The sequence below is a fragment of the Scardinius erythrophthalmus genome (genome assembly GCF_964197995.2).
Source record: "Scardinius erythrophthalmus genome assembly, chromosome: 18".
Lineage (NCBI taxonomy): Eukaryota > Metazoa > Chordata > Actinopteri > Cypriniformes > Leuciscidae > Scardinius > Scardinius erythrophthalmus.
This window is the reverse complement of record NC_138238.1, coordinates 22,322,575-22,344,169: the sequence shown is the minus strand read 5'-3', so window position 1 is coordinate 22,344,169 and position 21,595 is coordinate 22,322,575. Positions and strand designations below refer to the sequence as shown.

The following is a 21,595-nucleotide window of genomic DNA, read 5'->3' as shown; positions in this document are numbered from 1 at the left end:
ATTGTGGATACGATAAATTATGAAATTCTCTTCAATTTGAGGGGTGCAGCATGACTGCTTACCATTTCTTCCCTCACATTCTCATTTTCCTTGTTTCTCGCATCCTGCTCTCCTGCAGTGAAAGGTTGAAAGTGGGAGATCTCATCCTGTCTGAAATGTATTCTTTCTCCAGAACTTTTCGCACCCTCACCTGAGGAGGAATGACTGCAGAGAGAAGATATATTTGGTAGGGATCTCATTTCATAATCAAATTTATTATTGTATATATCATTTTATTACTTGTTCATTCAAAAAGCTGAGTATGTGTGATTAGTGGAGATTAGCGGATGCTATGTGTCAAATAAATAAATGAAAACAGATGCTCTGACATATAATGTTGTATGAGGAATCAGACTGCTTTCCATAAAGTTAATCATTGTGACTGTTTACACATATTAAGGGGTGAGTCATAGAGATGTCTGCCGCCAAACACTGAAAGCAAAAGAGCATTCGGTCCAAATTCCACAGATTCAACACTCAACTCAAACATATACACAAACAGAACATATAATCTACACTATTAGCTCACAATAGCTGACAAGAAAACACACAACTAATATTGATAACACACACACCTAAAACCACACACATGCAATCAACCTCATGTTTTACAACAGTGATATTTGATATTAGTTTATCCTTAAATCTGACCAGCAAATCAAAAGTCAATTTTTGCACACACACACACACACACACACACACACACACGTATGTATCGACGTCAGGGCCATCAGTTAGAAAGATCGCTCTAATTGGCTATTTAATTTTGCAAACGATAATGAGAATAAAATGTGCATAAGAAAAAAAGCGAAAGTAATGAAAGCAAGTAAAGAAGTCAAGAGGGCACAGACAGAAGGTTGTTCTAATTTTACATCATCTTACCTGAGCATTGCAATACACTAATATTTTCATTATCATCGTGAGCCGCCTGAAATGAAGAAAATGATCAGCATGATTGATAGTTAAAATGTTAAGCCAGCACTGCTTTGTCTACGGTTTGTATATCTGCAGTGCTAGTTTCGGTTTCCCTTTTTGATGCAAAGCACACTCTGGAAACTTTAATTTTACATTAACAGTATTAACGATAGTTTTGAAAAGTTGCTATGGTCTACTGTTTGATCACAAATTGTGCACATTGTTTTATTTTAATTTAATAGGCTTAATTAATTTAATTTAATTGTTAGTTGAATTTTCATGAATTTGTACCCCTTTATGGCTTAAATTCATGGTTGTAAAAACACTTTATTTATTTTAATTTTTTTTTACATGGTCTCCGATTGAGATAAATAATTTGAGTTTGAGACCACTGTTTAGTCAAAGCTATCTGTGTGAATCCAAAACCTTTGACCCAGGACTACACCGAGAAGATAAAAACAGACAGTTAAGATCTAAAAGTGAAGCTCACAGCAAACTGTGGGCCAATGAACCAAAAACATCTACAACACACACACACACACACACACACACACACACACACACACTGAAAATCTATGCAACCCAAAAAGTGCATAGGACCTGGGTATTGTAGATGTACACCACATCAGACTCCACACACACAATCTTTCAGACCCCTGCTGCGAGAATGGAACCAGATGAGATCCAGAAGTGTTGAGTCTAAAGTTCCGACAAAAAGTCACTTTTATTGCAGACCTCTGTCTTTTGTACAGTAACACTCTATCAAATCCCTAAAACCAGCCTTTAGAACAGCAGCTTTGGTGAAATATCCATCCCAGAAGCCCTTGACCTGTAATTGCATGAGACATTCATACAGTCCAGACTGGGACCAAGAAAGTCGGTAATATGGAGTGCTTGGTCATGAAGCAGCCATCGAGTGAAGGGTAGCAGCGATCTGTTCTTTAGTTTAAAAAGAAGACCTTCAATCTTTAATATATCAGCCTCACTATGTCTAGAAACATGCAAGTGTGTCAACCACACAAAAACATACACTGAAAATAAACACACACACACACACACACACACACACACACACACACACACACACACACACACACAAAGTATTTATTTGATACAGTGGCTAAATTAAAAAGAATTAAAGCTTCTACTTCGGAAGTTTCCATAGAGCATAGCAGTAATGACTGCTTTATGAATGACTGTATGAACTTCTTTACTTACAAGATTGATAATATTAGAGAGAAAATTATAACTATGCAACCGTCTACTACAGTATTGCATCAGGCAGTGCATTGTAGTGTCCCTGAGGAAAAATTCCATTCATTCGTTGCAATAGGAGAGGAATAATTGTCTAAACTCGCAGTTGTATTTTAGACCTTGTACCGACTAAGCTACTGAAAGAAATGCTTTCAGAGGTCATAGATCCTCTTCTTAATATCATTAATTCATCTTTGTCACTAGGATATGTACCGAAAACTTAAGCTGGCTATTATTAAACCCCTTATTTAAAAAGAAAACGCAACTTGATCCTAAAGAATTAGTCTATTACAGGCCAATCTCTAATCTACCCTTTTTGTCAAAGATACTACAAAAGGCAGTATCCCCACAACTATGTTCCTTTTTAGAAAGAAATGGAATCTGCAATGATTTCCAGTCAGGATTTAGACCGTACCACAGTACTGAGACTGTTCTCATTAGAGTTACAAATGATTTGCTCTTATCATCCGATCGTGGTTGTATTTCTGTATTAGTGCTACTCGATCTTAGTGCTGCATTTGATACCATTGACCACAACATTCTTTTAAATAGACTAGAAAATTATGTTGGCATTAATGGAATTGCATTAACATGGTTTAAATCACACTTATCTGATCATTATCAGTTTGTAGCAGTAAATGAAGAGATGTCTTATCAATCAGAACTTCAGTATGGAGTACCACAAGGCTCAGTACTAGGACCGTTGCTGTTCACCCTGTACATGCTACCCTTGGGAGATATCATAAGGAAGCATGGGATTAGTTTTCACCGTTATGCCGATGATACTCAGCTCTATATCTCTTCGCGCCCCGAAGAAACTTGCCAATTCAAGAAATGAACGGAATGCATAGCTGACATAAAAATTACCATGACTAGTAATTTCATATTACTTAATTCTGAAAAAAAAAACAACAGTTTTTAATAACTGAACAAAAAAACCTTTGCACGTACAAACCTAGAATACTGTCTAACAATTGATGGCTGCTCTGTCAAGTCTTCGTCGACGGTTAGGAATCTGGCTGTGCTCTTTGATACCAATCTTTCATTTGAAAGCCACGTATCTAGCATCTGTAAAACTGCATTCTTCCATCTTAAAAATATATCTAAATTACGACATATGCTTTCAATGAAAAATGCGGAACAATTAATTCATGCGTTCATGACCTCAAGGCTAGATTATTGTAATGCTCTTATGGGTGGTTGCCCTGCACGCATAATAAACAAACTACAGCTGGTCCAAAACGCAAAAGCTAGAGTTCTTACTAGAATCAGGAAGTATGACCATATTAGCCCAGTTCTGTCAACACTGCATTGGCTCCCTATTAAACATCGTATATATATTTTAAAATATTTCTGATTACTTACAAAGCACTAAATGGTTTAGCTACCCAGTACTTGAGTGAGCTCTTAACGCATTATAGGCCTTCACGTCTATTGCGATCTCAAAAATCTGTCCAGTTAATACCTAGAATATCAAAATCGACTGCTGGCGGTAGATCATTTTCCCATTTATCACCTAAACTCTGGAACAGTCTCCCTAACATTGTCCGGGAAGCAGACACACTCAGTTTAAATCTAGACTAAAAACACATCTCTTTAACCTGGCATACACATAGAAAATTATACATTCATATTATTCAAATCAGTTAAATGATTATTAGGTTGCATAAATTAGGTCAGCCGGAACTGGGAACACTTCCTATAACACCCGATGTACTCGTTACATCATAAGAAGAATGGCATCTTGCTTATTCCGAGGTTTACTGTAATCAGCTGGATCCAGGCTGTATCCAGATCAGATGAAGGACCTGGGCCTAGACACGACCACAACGCATCCCTGAAGTGTCAGCAGAGGTTGTGTCAACTAGACTCTCCCCTGTGAAGGCCTCATCGACACGACAGCCATCAGCACTGATCCTCAACAAACCCGTCCCCATACCGGTGTGATGAATCTGATCTTCAACCAGATGGAACTGGATAATATTCTGATTGTTCCAATCCAATCGGACTTCTGGCCTATAATGCTGCCTGAATCATAATCATACACTGTTGGCTCATTGGCCAGAGGAGAACTGGCCCCCCAACTGAGGCTGGTTTCTCCCAAGGTGTTTTTCTCCATTCTGCCACCTGATGGAGTTTTGGTTCTTTGCCACTGTCCCTTTTTTCGCCTATGTCGCCTTTTTTCACCTTTGTTGCCATTGGCTTTTGGCTTGCTTAGTTGGGGACATTAAATTTAACATTTTATTTAATATTCAACAATAATATTGATCTGCCTGCATTGACACCATTATATGAGAACTGAACTGAGCTGGATGATGACATCACAGTTTTGTCCAGAGCAGCTATATGTATAAATTAACTAAATTAATAACTTTTTTACAACAAAAATGAAACATCACTGAACTTACTTAAGATGGACTGTGACGCTGTTTTCTTCTGGAAATAAACTTTATTGCATTATTTTTCTGTTATCTCTGTAAAGTTGCTTTGAAACAATCTGTATTGTAAAAAGCGCTATATTATTAAATATGACTTGACACACACACACAGAGAGAGAGAGAGAGAGAGAGAGAGAGAGAGAGAGAGAGAGAGAGAGAGAGAGAGAGAGAGAGAGAGAGAGAGAGAGAGAGAGAGAGAGAGAGAGAGAGAGAGAGAGAGAGAGAGAGAGATGCTTATCTGACAGACAGGCATTTTGCATTCATCTGCTATGACTCACTGCCTTCCTGGCAGGACAAAGATCAACACTAAACCAGCACAGAGGATTACAAACTTCCAAAACTAACCTTGTGTGAATCAACACAGAGGGACTGTATGCAAATGAAAGGGATAGTTCAGCCAAAAATTATCATTTACATACCCACAGGTCATTCCAAACCTGTATGCATTTATTTCTTACATGGAACACAATAGAAGATATTTTGAAGACCCCAGTGTGTTCAGTGTGTATGCTGAACTAACCCTTTAACTTGAACTAGTTAACAAAATATTACCTGGTGGACACTTTCCTCCTCTCACTGATATGCTCTACATTGTAGGTAGTGTCATCTGCTTGGTTCTTTGGGGTGGCAGAGATGTCTGTCTTCTCCAGACCCTGTTGGCCAAAGGAAAACAAAATACAGGAACTTCAAATCTGAAAGAAAGGAACCATGGGTACTTTCCACATCAAACTAATCCTCCAGGGATGGTCCAATCAGAATCTCACAATTAGCCATTCAGAGCCAGGCGGTTTTGTGTGTGTGTTTTTTATTTTTTTTTTTTTTTTTTTTTTTTCACAAAGCCTAGGCAGAGCCAGAGGGGCTGCAGGGACCTACAGGCACGCACACACACACAAGCTGGGAAAAGCTGTTGTCTTAAGATTGAATGAGGCCTGTGGGAGAAAGGGGCTTGTGGGAGGACGTAGAGGTCAGAGTAGTTTTGACTGCTCTCAATTCAATGTGGAAACTTAGGCGATACTCATTTAATAAATATCAAAAGAAATGTTTTGAGTTAAATACAAGTTAAGCTCAGTCAAAAGTACCTGTGGCTGTGCTTTTCACAGAAAAAAAAAAGTACCTTGTGTTTACACTTACAATGAAAGTCTATAGGGCAGGATTTCTATTTGTCAATGTAACTCTAACCAATTAAAATGTTTAGCCATATTCCGGACATTATTCAAAAGGAATTGCAAATTGTATTTGCAATTGCGTTTTCAAATTGTGGACGCATAAAATGTGACATAATCCAAACGCAAATGCAAATCGCGCATTACCGTTTGCATTTTCGTTTAAGCGAACGCACAGTGACTGCCAAATTTAAAATGGAAATGCAAAGTCCGTTTGCAACTGTGTTTCCCATATCTTACGAGTCTTGACCCTGTCATATTTAAATAGCAATTTCAATTGACCGTTCGCAAAACCCCGCCCTCGAACAGTCCTCGTCCAATCCTAGCTCAGCAACTGTAACTAAGGAGAAGGACCTCCGTCAAACATTGCGATTTCAGCAAGAAGGTGAAACGATGCGCCTATGCACCTGCAAGTCTGACTCCAGGTACCCCAAAAGTTTAAAAGAGGGAGGTGTCGTTTTTTTTTTGCCTTTCCAAAGCCCAGGACCCAAGCGGAAAGATGCCGACAATGGATTAAGCAGTGTGGGAGACCTCACTCACAGCTAAATGCCTCGAAGATTAATAAGCATACATATGTCTGCTCTAAGGGAAGTAAAGCTAGCGAGCTAACTTAGCATATCAATTATCAATAAGTAGTTTAAGTACTCTTACAACACTTTGCAGTTTTAATGATGTCCTGTATAAATAAATGACGGAGTATTTATTTTTATGTTTACACTGTTCGATCGCGCCCGTGCCTCTCTCTCTCTCTCTCTCTGACACACACACACACACACACTCCAGCATTGCAATCTTGACATCGGAGCCTGTTCATTATGCTGCGTTCACACCAAACGCGAATAGAGCATCAAATTCGCGTGTATCGCGTCTAGTTCGACGCTTTAACATTTTGAATCCATTCGCGCGTCCAAAGCGAATAGGACGCGAGCGAGCGAGTGCAGTATGAAATGTTTAAAGACACGTAGAACATATGCGATGATGAAAGGTTAAACTTGAGAGGTGGGGAAACTGTGTGCACAGTGAAGACCCGACATCCTTCCACGCTCGAGGTCTATGTGGCAGTCATAGCAACATTCCACGCTCCTGTGGCTGGCCAGTCCATAGTCAAGTCAAGTCACCTTCAGTTATATAGTGCTTTTAACAATATAGATTGCTCAAAAGCAGCTTTACAGTGATAATAGGAAATTACAGTAACAGAGATTGTTTTCGCTTTATAGCAGCTCTAGAAAAAAGTTATTGTCCAGCAAAAGTTGGTTTTGATTGATTGATTCACTTCCGTTGCAAAGATCATTAGTTAATAACTTATTTGTTGTGTTGCTAACACAACACCGTTCTAACAGAAAACACTCAACGCACTCTGGTCCATATGCAGGAACAACCTGGTTGTTTGCTTTCTGAAGGGGTCCAAAAGGCTAAACCCACCTCGCCCCTCAAAGGTTCCTACATAGTCCATTTCGCTAAAGAACCCCCTCCTGCTAGCCATAGCATCGGTCAAACGAGTGGGTGATTTGCAAGTGCTCTCTGTGAATGCTTCTTGCCTTGAGTTTGGGCCTCATGACTGTAAAGTCATCCTCAAACCAAGACATGGCCATGGCTACCTAAGGTGCTCTCTACTCCGTTCAGAGCACAGTTCATTACTCTCTCTGCTCTTCCACCTCTGAGGGCGAGCAGGACTCACATTTACTCTGCCCTGTTCAGGCCATAAGAGTATATATTGAGCGCTCTTCCCAGTTCAGGCAGTCAGAACAGCTCTTTGTGTGCTTTGGAGGCCGCACCAAGGGCATCCGGTCATGAAGCAAAGACTTTCCCACTGGATAGTGGATGCAATTGCGCTAGCTTATGCCTCAATGGGCCTACAGTGCCCCATCTGAGTAAAAGCACACTCCACCAGAGGTGTGGCCTGGGCATGGTCCAGCGGAGTGTCTGAGTCTCTTAGTGTTGTATGGTTACCTCACCCTAATTTATCCTTGGCGCCCTCTGAGCCCTTGTTCAAGCGTCCTGGGCCAAGACCTTAGAACGATTTCTGCATTTGAACCATATCGATGGAGAATGTACTCTGTTACTAACATAACCTTGGTTCCCTGAGATAACAGGAACGAGTACTACATAACTTGCAGTCAAATTGACCTGAATTATGGCAGAATGCCCGCATTATATAGAGGGGTAGCCCCGCCCATTTTGGCGAGCTCTGGCAGGCTTTCACGCCATAGATTCGTGCAGCTACGCTGCTCAGCCATTGGTTGGTGCAACTCCACAGCTCGACCATCGGCTCATGCAGTTTCACTGCGTGATTCTATAAGGTTCAGTAAATAAGAGAAAAATAGCAACGTCTAGCAACGCAGCACTTGTTCCCGTTGTCTAGGGGGTCCAAGGTTACGTTAGTAACCAAGAACGTTTTCACTGATGCAAATGAGACAATAAGTTGATAGGTTTTTGATGACAAAACCTGTAACAAAAATCTATTGACCTTTTCGTCATGAATGAGATGATGTCAGAGAGGGATGATTTGGGAAGAGATTCAATCACAAATAATCTCTGTGTGGTAGGAAGATTAGATGCACACATTTGAATGGTAATGTATCTACCGGGCAGGTTAATAGAATACAATTGCTGCATGTCTTATAAAATGCTTAAAAATGTCACCATCTGTGAGAAAGAGGAAAATGGACATATCTGGATAAATTACACATTTGAGGTCAAGGAAAACAAGACCATTTTTAAACTGTGTGGAGTGACAATCTCCAGGAAAACAAAGAATTTTATATTGGCTCGACAATGAACCGGGATACATTTTATCATGCATTTGCATATGGTCTGCCAATTTAAACAATAAAGCAACTATTTAAGCACAAGACGCGAAAGAGAACTCAATTTGAGACGGTTGAGCCACCTCTCTAACAGCACAAGTGCTAAATTTAATTATCTTTTGCATCTTATTACGCTTGAAAGGACAAATACACAAAACTGTCATTTAAACAGTCGGTTATGTCTAAAGTGAAAGTAAAACAATTGGCAGAAAATCAGATATGTATCATTGGATTTGTGCATTAAAGGGTTAGTTAGTTCACCCTTTAAAAGTAACCAATGTCAGAAACGGCAACGGAGGCGATTCTAGGGGTAATTTTAAATAAATAGCCATTAAAACATTTAATATTAGCCTATGCTCGTCTTGTAAGTTTATGATAAAAAAAATGTAAATGTGAACAAAAACAGTTGTTTTTAACAATTTAACAATTGTTGTTTCGTTATCATTAAAATATGAAAAATTAAAATGACAGGTAAAAAGATAATGACAGAATTTTTTCGACCCTGTCCGTCAAAATAATGGACAAAGCGAAAGTCTAACTCTAGCTCTGTATTAGACCTACTTGACAAACTTAAAGCACTATTTCATTTGTATCTTTGTTCTATTTTATTTTATTTAATGACCGGTATATTTTATTTGACAAAGTATTCTTGTGATATTTAATCGACTAAAACTAGACTAAAATTAAAACAATTCAGATGACTAAAATTAAAATGGCATTTTAGTCAAAAGAAAAGTAAATTATGTTTTCTTAATTTGCTGGTGTTTTTTTTCTATTGCCATGGGTTTTCTGCCATGCCAGTAGACAACACATGTGCTGCAAATACTCAATGCAACCAAATACAGAAACACACTGCAAATAGCACGGAAATGTTTCAAGGGGACCCCAACAAGTGACAAACCTGGCTGGGACCACTTATTGCTACTCGTCAGTGGTGTTTGTGATGACCAGAAAGGTGTTTTTTGTTTGTTTTTTTTAACATTTTTATATATGTGCGTAGTGAGCATTTGTAGCGCATTTTTGTATCTGGTCTTTTTTCTATGTGCATGTGTTTTCTTCATGCGTTTCTTTATTTTCGATGTACGTTTTCCATTCATGTGTGAACCCGGTTTCTATGTTCATAAAAGTTTTGCTTGTTTTTACAAATATAGGGACAAGTCAGTTTTTATTGTCTGGTTATAGACAGCATGCCACAGATACTGTCATCAGAGCTTGAACCCGGAACATTCCTTTAACTTCAGAATTCCCTTTAACACATGCAAGTAAGAAAAATCTAAATCATTCTCTTTTTCAAACAAGATTGTAACTTAATTATATAATACCTATACAATTCTTGAGGCTAAATTAGCATCTGAAGGGCTGTGAATAAACTTTTCTAGTCAATCTTTGACATTGAAGATATAGCGAGCCTTGTGTGCATGCAGACCCAATATGTTTTGGCCTTCTGGGTACAAAAACTATGGTGTTTTCATCCAACTTCGAGGACACCTGGACGTCTTCAACTCTTCAACTTCTTTTAACAAAACACAGCTGCATTACAGCACTCCATTTGGGACAACTTGAGAGCTCAGCTGACAACAATCCATTTAATTTAGTGTAACTCCTCCAAGATCATTTCCTGCCATGCCACGGACAGATGCTGACATAATAATCATAGTCAGAAGCTTACAACATAATAATACCAACATAATAATACCAACATAAAAGGAAAGACATGAATTTGCCTTTGGGGAGTAAAGTTGAGTCTCATTAAAATGATTTAAAATTTATATTAAATAAATGTTTTTTTCTTCTTTTTTTTACTTTTCATAGCTGTATATCCAGTAAAACTATTTGCATTAAAACCTAGTGTGTTTATGATTGTAATAATAAATTAAAATAATATAACAGTTTGCAATTTCAAGCAGCATAATGCACTGCTTTTATATAGCTAAAATAACTGGAAGCGGATGGCACCGGTAGCCTTGCACATTCATGTTACAAATGGCCACATGTGCTCTTACGTTAAATATAAGGTGGATAGTCTTTGATGGGAGGAAAGCACACTTCAACATAAAAAGACTTCAAAATGGACCAAAATCAGTCCATGCAAACTATACAAGAATAATTAGTTTAAATACTGAATTGTTCAAGAACAAAACACCACAACTGTTCAGTCACAATGTCAATTTGTATGCCAACCCAGAAGGCTAATTCACCAATTTGAATTTTGAAATTTGAAACTTGTGAAGATGCATTTTATATGAGGAGGAAGAGCTGGGAATTCTGTTTGGTGTCACTACTAGTGCTGAAATTATACATTCCACTTATATATCCTGTAAAATATTTTGATTGCAAGAGAGACAGAATGATAGGTTACACATGGTGACTATGGAAGCATATGGATAGCAATATTAAAATTTGAAATGTAATATGCAAAATGATAATGCAATATGTAAAATGACAATGCAATATGTAAAATGGCTATGCATTTCTGTATTCGAATTTACATTTTCAATTACATTTGTGCAACGTTTGGAGCAAAATGAAAATAAATTCTATTACATTTGCCATTTCATACACTAGTTTTAATATGTAAATTGAATACATATTTCAACACTTTATAAGTTGCAAAATTAAAATGAAAATGTATTAAAGAAATGATTAGATCTGTTTAACATGTTCAAGCAAAAACTGTAGCAAAATGATCATTTAAAATGTTATTTTTCTTAATTGCATTTACACTCAGTTAAGACACTTGCGATTGCATTCTCATTAAATGTCCCGCAATGAATGTAGCAAAATTCAATTTGCAAATTGAAAATGCATTCCGAGCCGATCACGTCCCCACCCTGTCCCGCTCTGTCAATCACTGCATGAAGTTGGCCCCGCCCCCACCCAATGCAAAACGTCGGCAAAATAGGCTCAATCGTTTTTACTGCGTTTGTAAAAAAATTTGTTTGTGCTGCTACGGTTTTTCCGATATTAAAAGAATATTTATAGGTCACCCAGCCCCCCACATGCTCCAAATAAAATAGTCTCGTTCGTTTGTGTTGGTTTGTGCCGGTTAAGGTTTTGTTTGTGCTGCTTCGGTTTTTAAGATATTAGACATTTAATTACAGGTGATGGCGTCACCAGCCCCTACCTGCTCCACATTCACACAAAATATTCTCGCATGTTTGTGCTTTGTTTGTACCGGTAAAAGTTTAGTTTGTTCTGCTTCAGTTTTTAAAATATTACACCGAATTATAGACGATGACGTCACCAGCACCCCGACCTGCTCCAAATTCACCCAAAATAGCCTCAATCGTTTGTGCCGGTAAACATTTATTTTGTTCTGCTTCGGGTTCTTAGATATTAAAATAATATTTATTGGTCATTCTGAGGTCACTCAGCCACTTGTAGGCTATTTGATTTAAAATGTACAAATTTGTATTTAAGTTCTCCAAATGTGGTTTAATATGAATACGGAAGGATCTGATGCTTTTAGGTTTGCTCTCATTACAAGTGAGTAAATTGTGAGTTGAAGACTGTAGAATAGACTGGTTTGGTTTTATTTGCCTTTATTTTGACAGCATATAGGAGTGAGAGCCTCAATCGTCTGTTTTGAAGTGAAGGTTCATTGGCTTCAATGTACAAACTTTGCACTGGCGAAGTTCTAAATGCTCCCAAGGCAAGTCGTAAGCCCTGGTGATGCACTGAGTCAAGCATCTGCTTATATGATTTTCCATAGTCCAGACGGGAACAGATTAGTGTTCTGTAGAGTCTCAAAAGAACAATGTAATCTGCTCTCCATTTTGTTTTTGCCAATACTTTCATTATATTCATAGCTTCAAGTCACTTGTTTTTTAGTGATTTCAAATGAGGAATGAAAGTCATTATGTTGTCAAATAGAAGACCTAAGTACTCGATTTCCTTAATCGGTTCTCTATTAATGAAGAGTTCTGGATCATGATGAAGGGATCGCTGGATACACAAATGAGTGCAAACTGTTTTTGATTTAGAGAACTTGAATCCATTTTCAACTGACCACTGATATATTTTGTGAATACATAACTGCAGTTGCCTTTCAATTGTACTCATGTTCTTCCCTCTATAAAAGATGCAGAGATCATCCACATATAGGCTGCAGAATATATTAGATCCGATGGCATTCTCAATGCTGTTTATTTTAATGCTGAAAAGAGTGACAGAGAGAATGCTTCCCTGAGGAACTCCAAGTTCTTGTTTGTGAATATCCGACAAGGTGGTTCCTACTTGGACTTTAACATATCTGCTAGCCAAAAAATTAGAAATGAAGATGGGTGATCATCCTCTAAAACCCATGTGGTAAAGATCTTTCAAGATTCCATATCTCCATGTTGAATCATATGCTTTTTCCAAGACAAAAAAGACAGCGACAACATGTTCTTTTCTAATGAAACCATCTCTGATGTAAGTTTCCAGTCGGATTAATTGATCCAAAGTGCACTTTCCACGTCTAAAGCCACATTGATAATACCTTATTTGTTTCTTCGACTCCAATGTCCAAACAAGTCGATTATTTATACCATTCTCTCCATTGTTTTACAGAGGCAACTGATAAGAGCGATTGGCTGATAGTTATTTGGTTCTTTTCCTGGTTTAGGTATTGGGATTACGGTTGCTTCTTTCCAGGAGGGTGGTATTTTATGAAGGTAAAGGAGTAGCAAAACTCGAGAGCACATAGATGTGAATTTGATAACTTGTACAAAAAATATTTCGTAAAACATTCGTCCTTGTACGCAAACATTTACACTCACAGCTCCAATGTGAAAACCTGTAAAATAAAAATCTGAAGCTGAATGTTAAAATTTGCACTCACAGACAATAGTCACAAACCTGTATTCTGAATTTGAAGCTGCAGACAAGTAGTCACAAATGTTTAAAATGCCATTCACAGAAATGTAAATGAAAGACACAAACTTGTAATATATATATATTTGCATATACTCTTCAAATTCGCAGTAGGCTACAACCTCAATTAGGCACTTGCAACTTAAATCTGTCACGGCAATTTCAAATTTCGCGCCTTGACTTTTACTCTTTTCGCGATATATTAGGTGCAAAACTAACTTGTGCACTTGAAACTCAGTGGCGGCGAGAGAGAAAGGAGGGCGGGAGCGGGGATGTTCAAAGGACCCTGTGTTTTATTGGTTGGCACCTAGCCAATGAAATGGGACTTCTATCTGTCCGGAAGGCTACAGAAAAGCAATTGAGAACAGAATATGAACGCAACGCGTTTAATTACGTTAAGCATTTTCCTCCCATTGAAAACCAAGAAAACGCTTAATGAGGCTTAAATGGACCAACAGTTATAAAAAAAAAAAAAAAAAAAAAAAAAAAAAAAACACAATTCATTATACATTATTAATAAAACACAGGCAGCAGGTTTAATGCACTGAACACAAATTTGCTTTCTTTTGTCATATTCTGGGCTCATCTGCTTTTCTGTAGTATGCCTAAATTAGTATGGTGTTTACTGAGTTTGATAATATAATTTGTTTCGTGACATAGCGTACAATAGAAGTCCCATTTCATTGGCTAGGCGGCAACCAATAAAACGGCTCCTTTGAACAGTCCCGCTCCCGCCCCCCTTTCTCTCTCGCCGCCACTGAGTTTCAAGTGCACAAGTTAGTTTTGCACCTAATATAATGCAAAAAGAGTAGCAAAAGTCAAGGCGCGAAATTTGAAATTGCAGTGACAGATCTGAGAAGTTGCAAGTGCCTAATTGAGGTTGTACTGCGAATGTGAATGTAAGATTAAATGCAAATATTTACACATTTGTGATTACTTGTATGCAGCTTCAAATTCAGAATACAAGTTTGTGACTATTGTCTGCGAGTGCAAATGTTAACATTCGACTTCAGATTTGTATTTTTTACAGGTTTTCACATTGGAGCTGTGAGTGTTCGCGTACAAGTACAAATATTTATTGTACAAGATCTCAAATTCACATCTACATGCTCTCGAGTTTTGCTACTCTTTTACCTTCAAAGTATTTGTCCAGAAGACCAGACTAAGTTGAAGTTATCCAAAAGAAGAGATAATATACTTTGGGGTAAGTGCATATGTGTATCAGACAATGAGAATATTTTACAAAACGAAACCATCATTAACACAGTCCAGCATCACATCGGCGCGACTCACAATAAAAGGTATCTTTTCCATGTTAATCAGAGTTTTTGTCCTAACCAGCCGCGACGGCGACACGGGACTGTGTTTGTTGTTCCAGCGCGACATTGCAGAAAAATAGAAACTGTTTCTAAAATAGAATCGTCACGTGTCGCCGTTGCGGCTGGTTAGGACAAAACCTCTGATTAACATGGAAAAGATACCTTTTATTGCGTGTTGCGGCGTCACGTCGCGTGTAGTTAGGAATACGGTTTTATATGTTTCTATATTTTTCTGCGACGTTATTAAAGTTAATAAGTTATTAAAGGAAATGTATTTTGATGTATTGACTAATATACTAAATAAAATAAGAACTTTAATGGAAAACATGGAAAATAATTGATTTTAATTACAACTCAGGTGTGTTGTCCAAAAATAATTTGTTAATGTATTTTAAATATGTTTAGTCTATAATATATACTTGTGCACTAATGCACTTGAAATGTATTTTTCCAATACATTTGCTTGTACATTATAATCAAGTACAACATATTGTTGACATTTTTGTCTGTTTCATACATAATATTTGACAATAAAATGTAATTTATGAGAGGAGTCTTAAAGGGGCATTCCACCCATAGGAACATTGTTTTCTATTGAAAGTGGGTCATATATGTAGTCGAAATGTAAAATAAATTTTGAATTTGGTGCCTTCGTGACCGAGGAAAGACAAAAAATAACTTCAGGACGCATTTGTATGAAAGACAACAACTCCCACAATGCACCACATTGCACAGCTCCGCAAGCCACTCCCACTAATCCAGAACAGTGCATATCTGCCTATAAGAGAAATCACTCTTCCGTCTACAAGGCTAGCTACCACCAGAGCTTGAAATTTATTTCACACAAAATGTCTAACGTTAGTTAGTTGGCGAACTCATTAGTGCATTACTCCTCGTTTGTATTTCTTTCGAAAAGGTGAATTATTGCATGGTACCGGGATGTTCAGTCAGAACATATGCGGTGCGAAACTAGGATAGTTCACAACACAAACGTCCGTGTCCTCGTCTGATTCAGAGATTTCGTCCAGGAGAAATTGTCATCATTGAAATTCTTTGCCGCAGACAGACTCTACCTCTGTGTTCGTAGTTGCATAGTGAGATCACCGGCGCCACCAGTCCGCCCTAACTCGAGCCAGTCCGGGCTCCTCGTCCGCGGCAGGCAGGTCTTCTGCCTCGGCTGCTCTTCGCTATAATGCGGCTTGTAAAGGTAGCCACAAACACCTGATTCAAGCATCAGACTTTCGAAATCCTCTTCTTCTATATCATATTGAGCACTCTCCTCCGCTATTGTCATAACTTTACATCTGTCTCCACAGCGCCTGTTAGCTTAGCTTCAAACAAGATGGAGGATATTGCTTTCAGTTTTAGAGAGTAAAGTCCCACCCACTGATCTGTAATAGGTCTGTAGCGTGAGCGGGTCCCGCCCCCTGGGAAAGATGAGAAACTAGTGCTTGTAGTCTCAACAGAAATCCCCCCCCCCCTTACACTTCCTCCGACAATGACGCAAAATGACGATTTTTGCGTCATTGTGGGAGGAAGTGTAAGAGGTAAATAACGGATTTCTCGAGGGCGCGCAAGATGGCGACCGTGGCGGTTGTAAATCTGTGAGGTCGGAAGGTTTCGTCTCCTAATTCCACGCCTTTGTGGTAACTTTTTTAATTTGATCGAGTAGCAATTCAGTAAACTTGTTTACTTCGCATTTGAACTGTATTTGGTGCAAATTATCTCATTAGTAAGTGTAAATCGCTGTTAACGTGCAAGCTGATTGACGTCACTGCAAACTATGGCTGGAAAACGCAAAGAGAGACAAAGTTCCAAGAAAGACACTCAAGAGTTGTGGATGGATGCTGAACAGGAAATTGCTGAGGTGCATAATTATGTACAAATCCAACAGCAACGTGAAGCTTTGCTTTCTAAAGGTTTGTCCGAAATTGATTCGGCTCCGCATACCCCCGATTCAAAGAAATCAAAAAACGAGCCATCTCTCCTCGACCTGCAAAACAACATTGTCAGAATGCTGACAGAAAAAATAAATGAAAGAGCTGACGGTTTGGAGAAAATTATTAAAAAAAATTCTGACGGGATCGAGGCTCTCCAAAAATCCACCGAATTCTTGTCTCGTGAGATTAACGACATTAAAGCAGATCTGATTGGACTGAAAACATCGAGTAGTACTCACGACAAGAAAATACTGGATCTGGAAGCTAAAGTGAACGAAATGGAAAGATATAGAAGGCGCTGGAACCTTAGGCTTTATGGTCTTGACGAACGTGAAGGCGAAGATATCAAACAGAAGGTCGTGGACATCTGCGCTGCAGTGCTTCCAGATGAAAAGGGAAAGTTCGTTACTGAGATTGACGTGGTTCATCGCGTGGGAAGGAGGCTTGATGTGAGCCAGAAGCCAAGAGCTGTGATTCTCCTGTTCAGATCCAGGCATATTAGAGATTTACTGTGGAAAAGTGCAAAGAAAAGCAGCTTTTTGAAGGAAAAGAAGTTGAGGTTTGCTGAAGATCTAACGGCAGTTGATAAAGAAATCAGGAGTCAGCTGTGGCCGAGTGTTGAAGCTGCACGAAAAGAAGGCAAGAGGGCTTATTTTGTTGGGATCAGAGCGTTTGTGGACGGGAAGGAGGTATTTGTGAAGTAGGCAATGACTTTTTTCTTCTGACATGTGAATGCAAAAGCCTACAGTTTGCTACCAGATAAGCATTCATGCTATGCAGGGGGGGTTTGGAGATGTAAACCTTTGTTCTGAAGTTCTTCTGTGAGTATGGGTTCACTCGCTGTTTTTTCTCTTAATGTTAGAGGTATGAGAAACTTAGTTAAAAGAAAAGCAATCTTTTTGTTTTGTAGAAAGTATTTTTGTGATTTTTATTTCATCCAAGAGACACATGCATCCGAATCAGACTTTCAGTTTTGGAAGAGCCAGTGGGGAAACGATATGTGGATGTCATATGGTAGCAATCATTCTGCAGGTGTTGCAATTTTGAAAGGTAAATTTAGAGGAAAAATTGTTAAAAGTTTTTCACATTCCTTGGGAAGATGGGTCATTTTGATTGTCGAATTCAACCAGCAATATTTTGTGTTAGGGAATATATATGCAACAAACAGTGTTATAAAGAATAAAAGTTTACTACAAGACTTTGAAGAAAAAATTAGATATATCTTGGATAGTTTTCCTGATGCTAAACTAATTCTTGGAGGGGATTATAATTCTATCTGGGATAATAACCTGGACTGTATTCCTCCTCGTGGAAATAGTTTAAATAATTTCAGTGAATTACATAATTTGTGTTTGGGATTAGATTTAATTGATATTTGGAGGATTCGAAACCCTACCAAAAAAGAATTTACATGGTGTTCTGGTGACAGAAGTAAACAGTCTAGGATAGACTTTTGGCTCATATCCAGTGTACTAGAAGATCAAGTAAGCCATGTTACTGTAGAAACCTCTGTCCTTACTGACCATAAAGTCATCTATCTAGTTATTGACTTATCTGGAAATGCTGATAATAATGTAAGAAAACGAACACACTGGAAATTAAATAAGGCAATATTGGAAGATGACCTGTTTAAAAAGGAAGTACAAACTATTATTTTGAGTTGCTGGAACAATGCAAAGAGTTCAAATAAATTTGGTAGCAATTGGGAGTACATGAAGTATCTTATAAGAAAACAAGCCATTATTAGAGGGAAAATAATAGCACAGGCTAAAAGGACTAGAGAGGAACAAGTAATAAAAGAGATAGTTAATTTGACAAGTAATAATGTAACGAATCAACAGGACAAACTCAGGTTATCTGAATTACAGTTACAGTTAGACGAGATGTATGAATATAAAGCCAAAGGGGCGTTTATAAGGTCTAGAGGGAAATGGCTTGAAGAAGGGGAGAAAAATTCCAGATATTTTTTTAATTTAGAAAAGAGAAACACTGAGCTAAATTCTCTATTAAAACTAAATATAAATGGGGAGGTATCTGAAGATCCTGTTAAAATTTCTAATTATATATCAACCTTTTATCAGACGTTATATAGTAAAGAGGTTGATGGCAACATAAGACAATTTCTAGATAGCATTAAAACAAATGCCAAATGTATAGATGAGGATTGTATGTTATTGTGCGACAAAGATATTTCTATAGATGAAGTTAGATCTGGGATCAGTAAACTTAAAGATAATAAATCTCCGGGTAACGACGGTTTGATTAGCGAATTTTACAAGGAATTTCAAGAACAATTATCTACATTTTTATTATGTGTGTTTAATGAAGCTATAGAACGTGGCGAGTTACCTCCATCATTACGCCAGGGATTGATTAGTTTGATACCAAAGGCTAATAAGGACACTACCCTTATCGACAACTGGAGACCGATTACTTTGCTTAATAATGATATTAAGGTATTTGCTATTATTTTTGCAGAAAGATTGAAAAACTGCTTAGAACAAATTATAGATGATTGCCAATCAGGATTCATGAAGGGCAGACATATAAGTAATAACATTCGTTTGGTTCTAGATTTAATTGATTATAATGAGTATATTGATAGTGAAAGTTTTATATTTTTTGTAGATTTTTATAAAGCATTCGACACTGTTAACCACAATTTTATGTTTGAGACTTTAGATTTTTTTGGCTTTGGTAATTTCTTTAAAAGGGCCATTTGTACGTTATATAATGGGTGTAATAGCTCAGTAAAACTTGCAAATGGTACTACCCCCAGATTTCTTTTAGAAAGAGGCATAAGGCAGGGATGCCCAATATCACCTTTTTTGTTTTTACTTGTAACTCAGACCATGACTCTTTATATTAAAATGTTTAAATTTAATGGCATCAGAATTTTAGAAAGAGAAATAAAATGCTGTCAATTAGCAGATGATACAACAATATTTGTTCGAGATTCATTAGAAATTAAAAGTGTGATTGATTGTTTAAATAACTTTTCATTAGTCTCCGGGTTAAAATTAAACTTAAACAAATGTGAGTTGTACCCGCTAAAAGATAGTGAACTTCTTGATATTAATGGCATCCCTGTAAAGAATGTTATTACCTATTTAGGAATCAAAATATGTAAAGACGAAAAGGAAAGGGGTCAGCTTAATTTTCAATCTGTAGTTCAAAAAGTTAAAAATAGATTTAATTTATGGTTGATGCGAGACTTGTCAATTAATGGTAGAATTCTTTTATCAAAAACTGAATGTTTATCTCGTCTGATCTATCCTGCTATTTCACTAGAAGTCCCTGATAACATAATTAAAGAAGTCGATAAAAATCTTTTCAATTTCATTTGGAGAAATAGAGCTCATTACATTAAAAAAGGTACCTTAACTAATTCGGTTGGTAATGGAGGTTTAAATGTGCTTGACTTCAGCACTTCAAATACAATTTTAAAAAATAGATGGCTAAAGCATTACTTTCAATACAAAAATAAAATTTGGTATTTAATTCCTAATCTACTTTTTGAAAAGATGGGTGGGGTTGCTTTTCTGTTGCAGTGCAACTTTGAAATCAGTAAGATTCCCGTTAGACTAAGTAATTTTCATAGGCAGGTGCTTCTCTCATGGATGCTTATCTACAAACACAATTTTTCTCCAAACAAATGTATAATTTGGAATAACCGGTATATAACATTTAAGCATAAAACTTTGTTTTTTCAAAAATGGGTTGATAATGGCATAATATTTGTTAAACAGTTATTTAATGAGAATGGGCACCTGTATACATATGTAGAATTTCTTCAAAAGTATAGTATTCCAATAATCCCAAAAGAATATTGTATAGTGTTCGATGCTATACCACCCGGTTTAAAATGTCTGTTTAAAGGAAATTTGAATAAGGAGACTGTGAATTTCAGATCTGATGTTGCAATTAAAGGAGTTAATATTACTGATAAAAGATGGAATAATTACTTTATTAGGAAGTTCAATACCTTCTAAAACATACTGGCTTTCTAAAGTTGAGTGCATTGACTGGAAATATGCATGGCTGTTGCCAAAAAAATATTGCATAACAAATAAGGTGAGAGAAGTACACTTTAAGATACTTCATCTGGTGTACCCAGTTAAAACTCTTTTTCTTCGGTTTCGAGCTGATGTAGATGTTGAATGTGATTTCTGTGGCACTGAGGAGGAAAGTGCTGTCCATTTATTTTTTAGTTGCATTTACAGCAGAATGTTTTGGGTAGATTTGGAATGTTTTCTTTATAAATATTTAGGGATGAAAGTTTGTTTTTCTGAAAAAGATGTTTTTTTTTATTTTAATGGACAAAGACTGTCACCAGATGTGGCATTCATTATTAATCTCTGTATGATAATGGGTAAATACCATATTCATAAGCGAAAATGGGCTAAAGAAAAACCCAATTTTCTGTTGTTTCGGATAGAAATGAAGAGTTATATTGAGTTACTACTTGGGTTGAAAAACAGCAAAGCGAAACGTACTAGGTCTTTGTGTGAAGCTTTTAGGTTATTTATTTGACAATCTCATACTTTTTTTCTTTTTGTCTTTTATTTATTTCTTTTTCTTTAATTGTGTAATTTATTATAATTTGTACTATATTTTATATATTATTTTTTGTTGTAATGTTGAAATTGGAATAGTGTTTATATCTTTTTTGTTAAAATCTATAATTTGTATGTGAATGGCATTTAATAAAAAAAAAAAAAAAAAAAAAAAAAATAATAACGGATTTCTCCCGTCTCAGGGGAAAATGAGAGAGTGTTGCACGGCCATTCAATAGTATGACTGGGTTTCTAACAATGCAAAGCTTAATGCAAATGGGTGGAGTGTCCCTTTAACATAATAGTAATG

The 21,595-nt window shown here is 37.1% G+C and overlaps 1 protein-coding gene across 6 annotated transcripts in view; it reads right to left on the bottom strand.

Annotated features, from left to right (window-relative positions):
- The window catches only part of svild (supervillin d), a 226,291-nt gene that overhangs the window by 113,437 nt on the left and 91,259 nt on the right, over positions 1-21,595 (bottom strand). For all 6 annotated transcript variants that reach the window (XR_014032158.1, XR_014032159.1, XM_081393653.1 and 3 more), the window contains 2 exons: positions 5,199-5,299; positions 63-204 (listed from right to left, as the gene is read on the bottom strand). Coding sequence is in view for 4 of the 6 variants with exons in the window: in XM_081393653.1 (XP_081249779.1) it covers positions 63-204; positions 5,199-5,299 (243 nt within the window). In the remaining 2 variants the exon portion in view is untranslated. The remainder of the gene's footprint in view (positions 1-62; positions 205-5,198; positions 5,300-21,595) is intronic.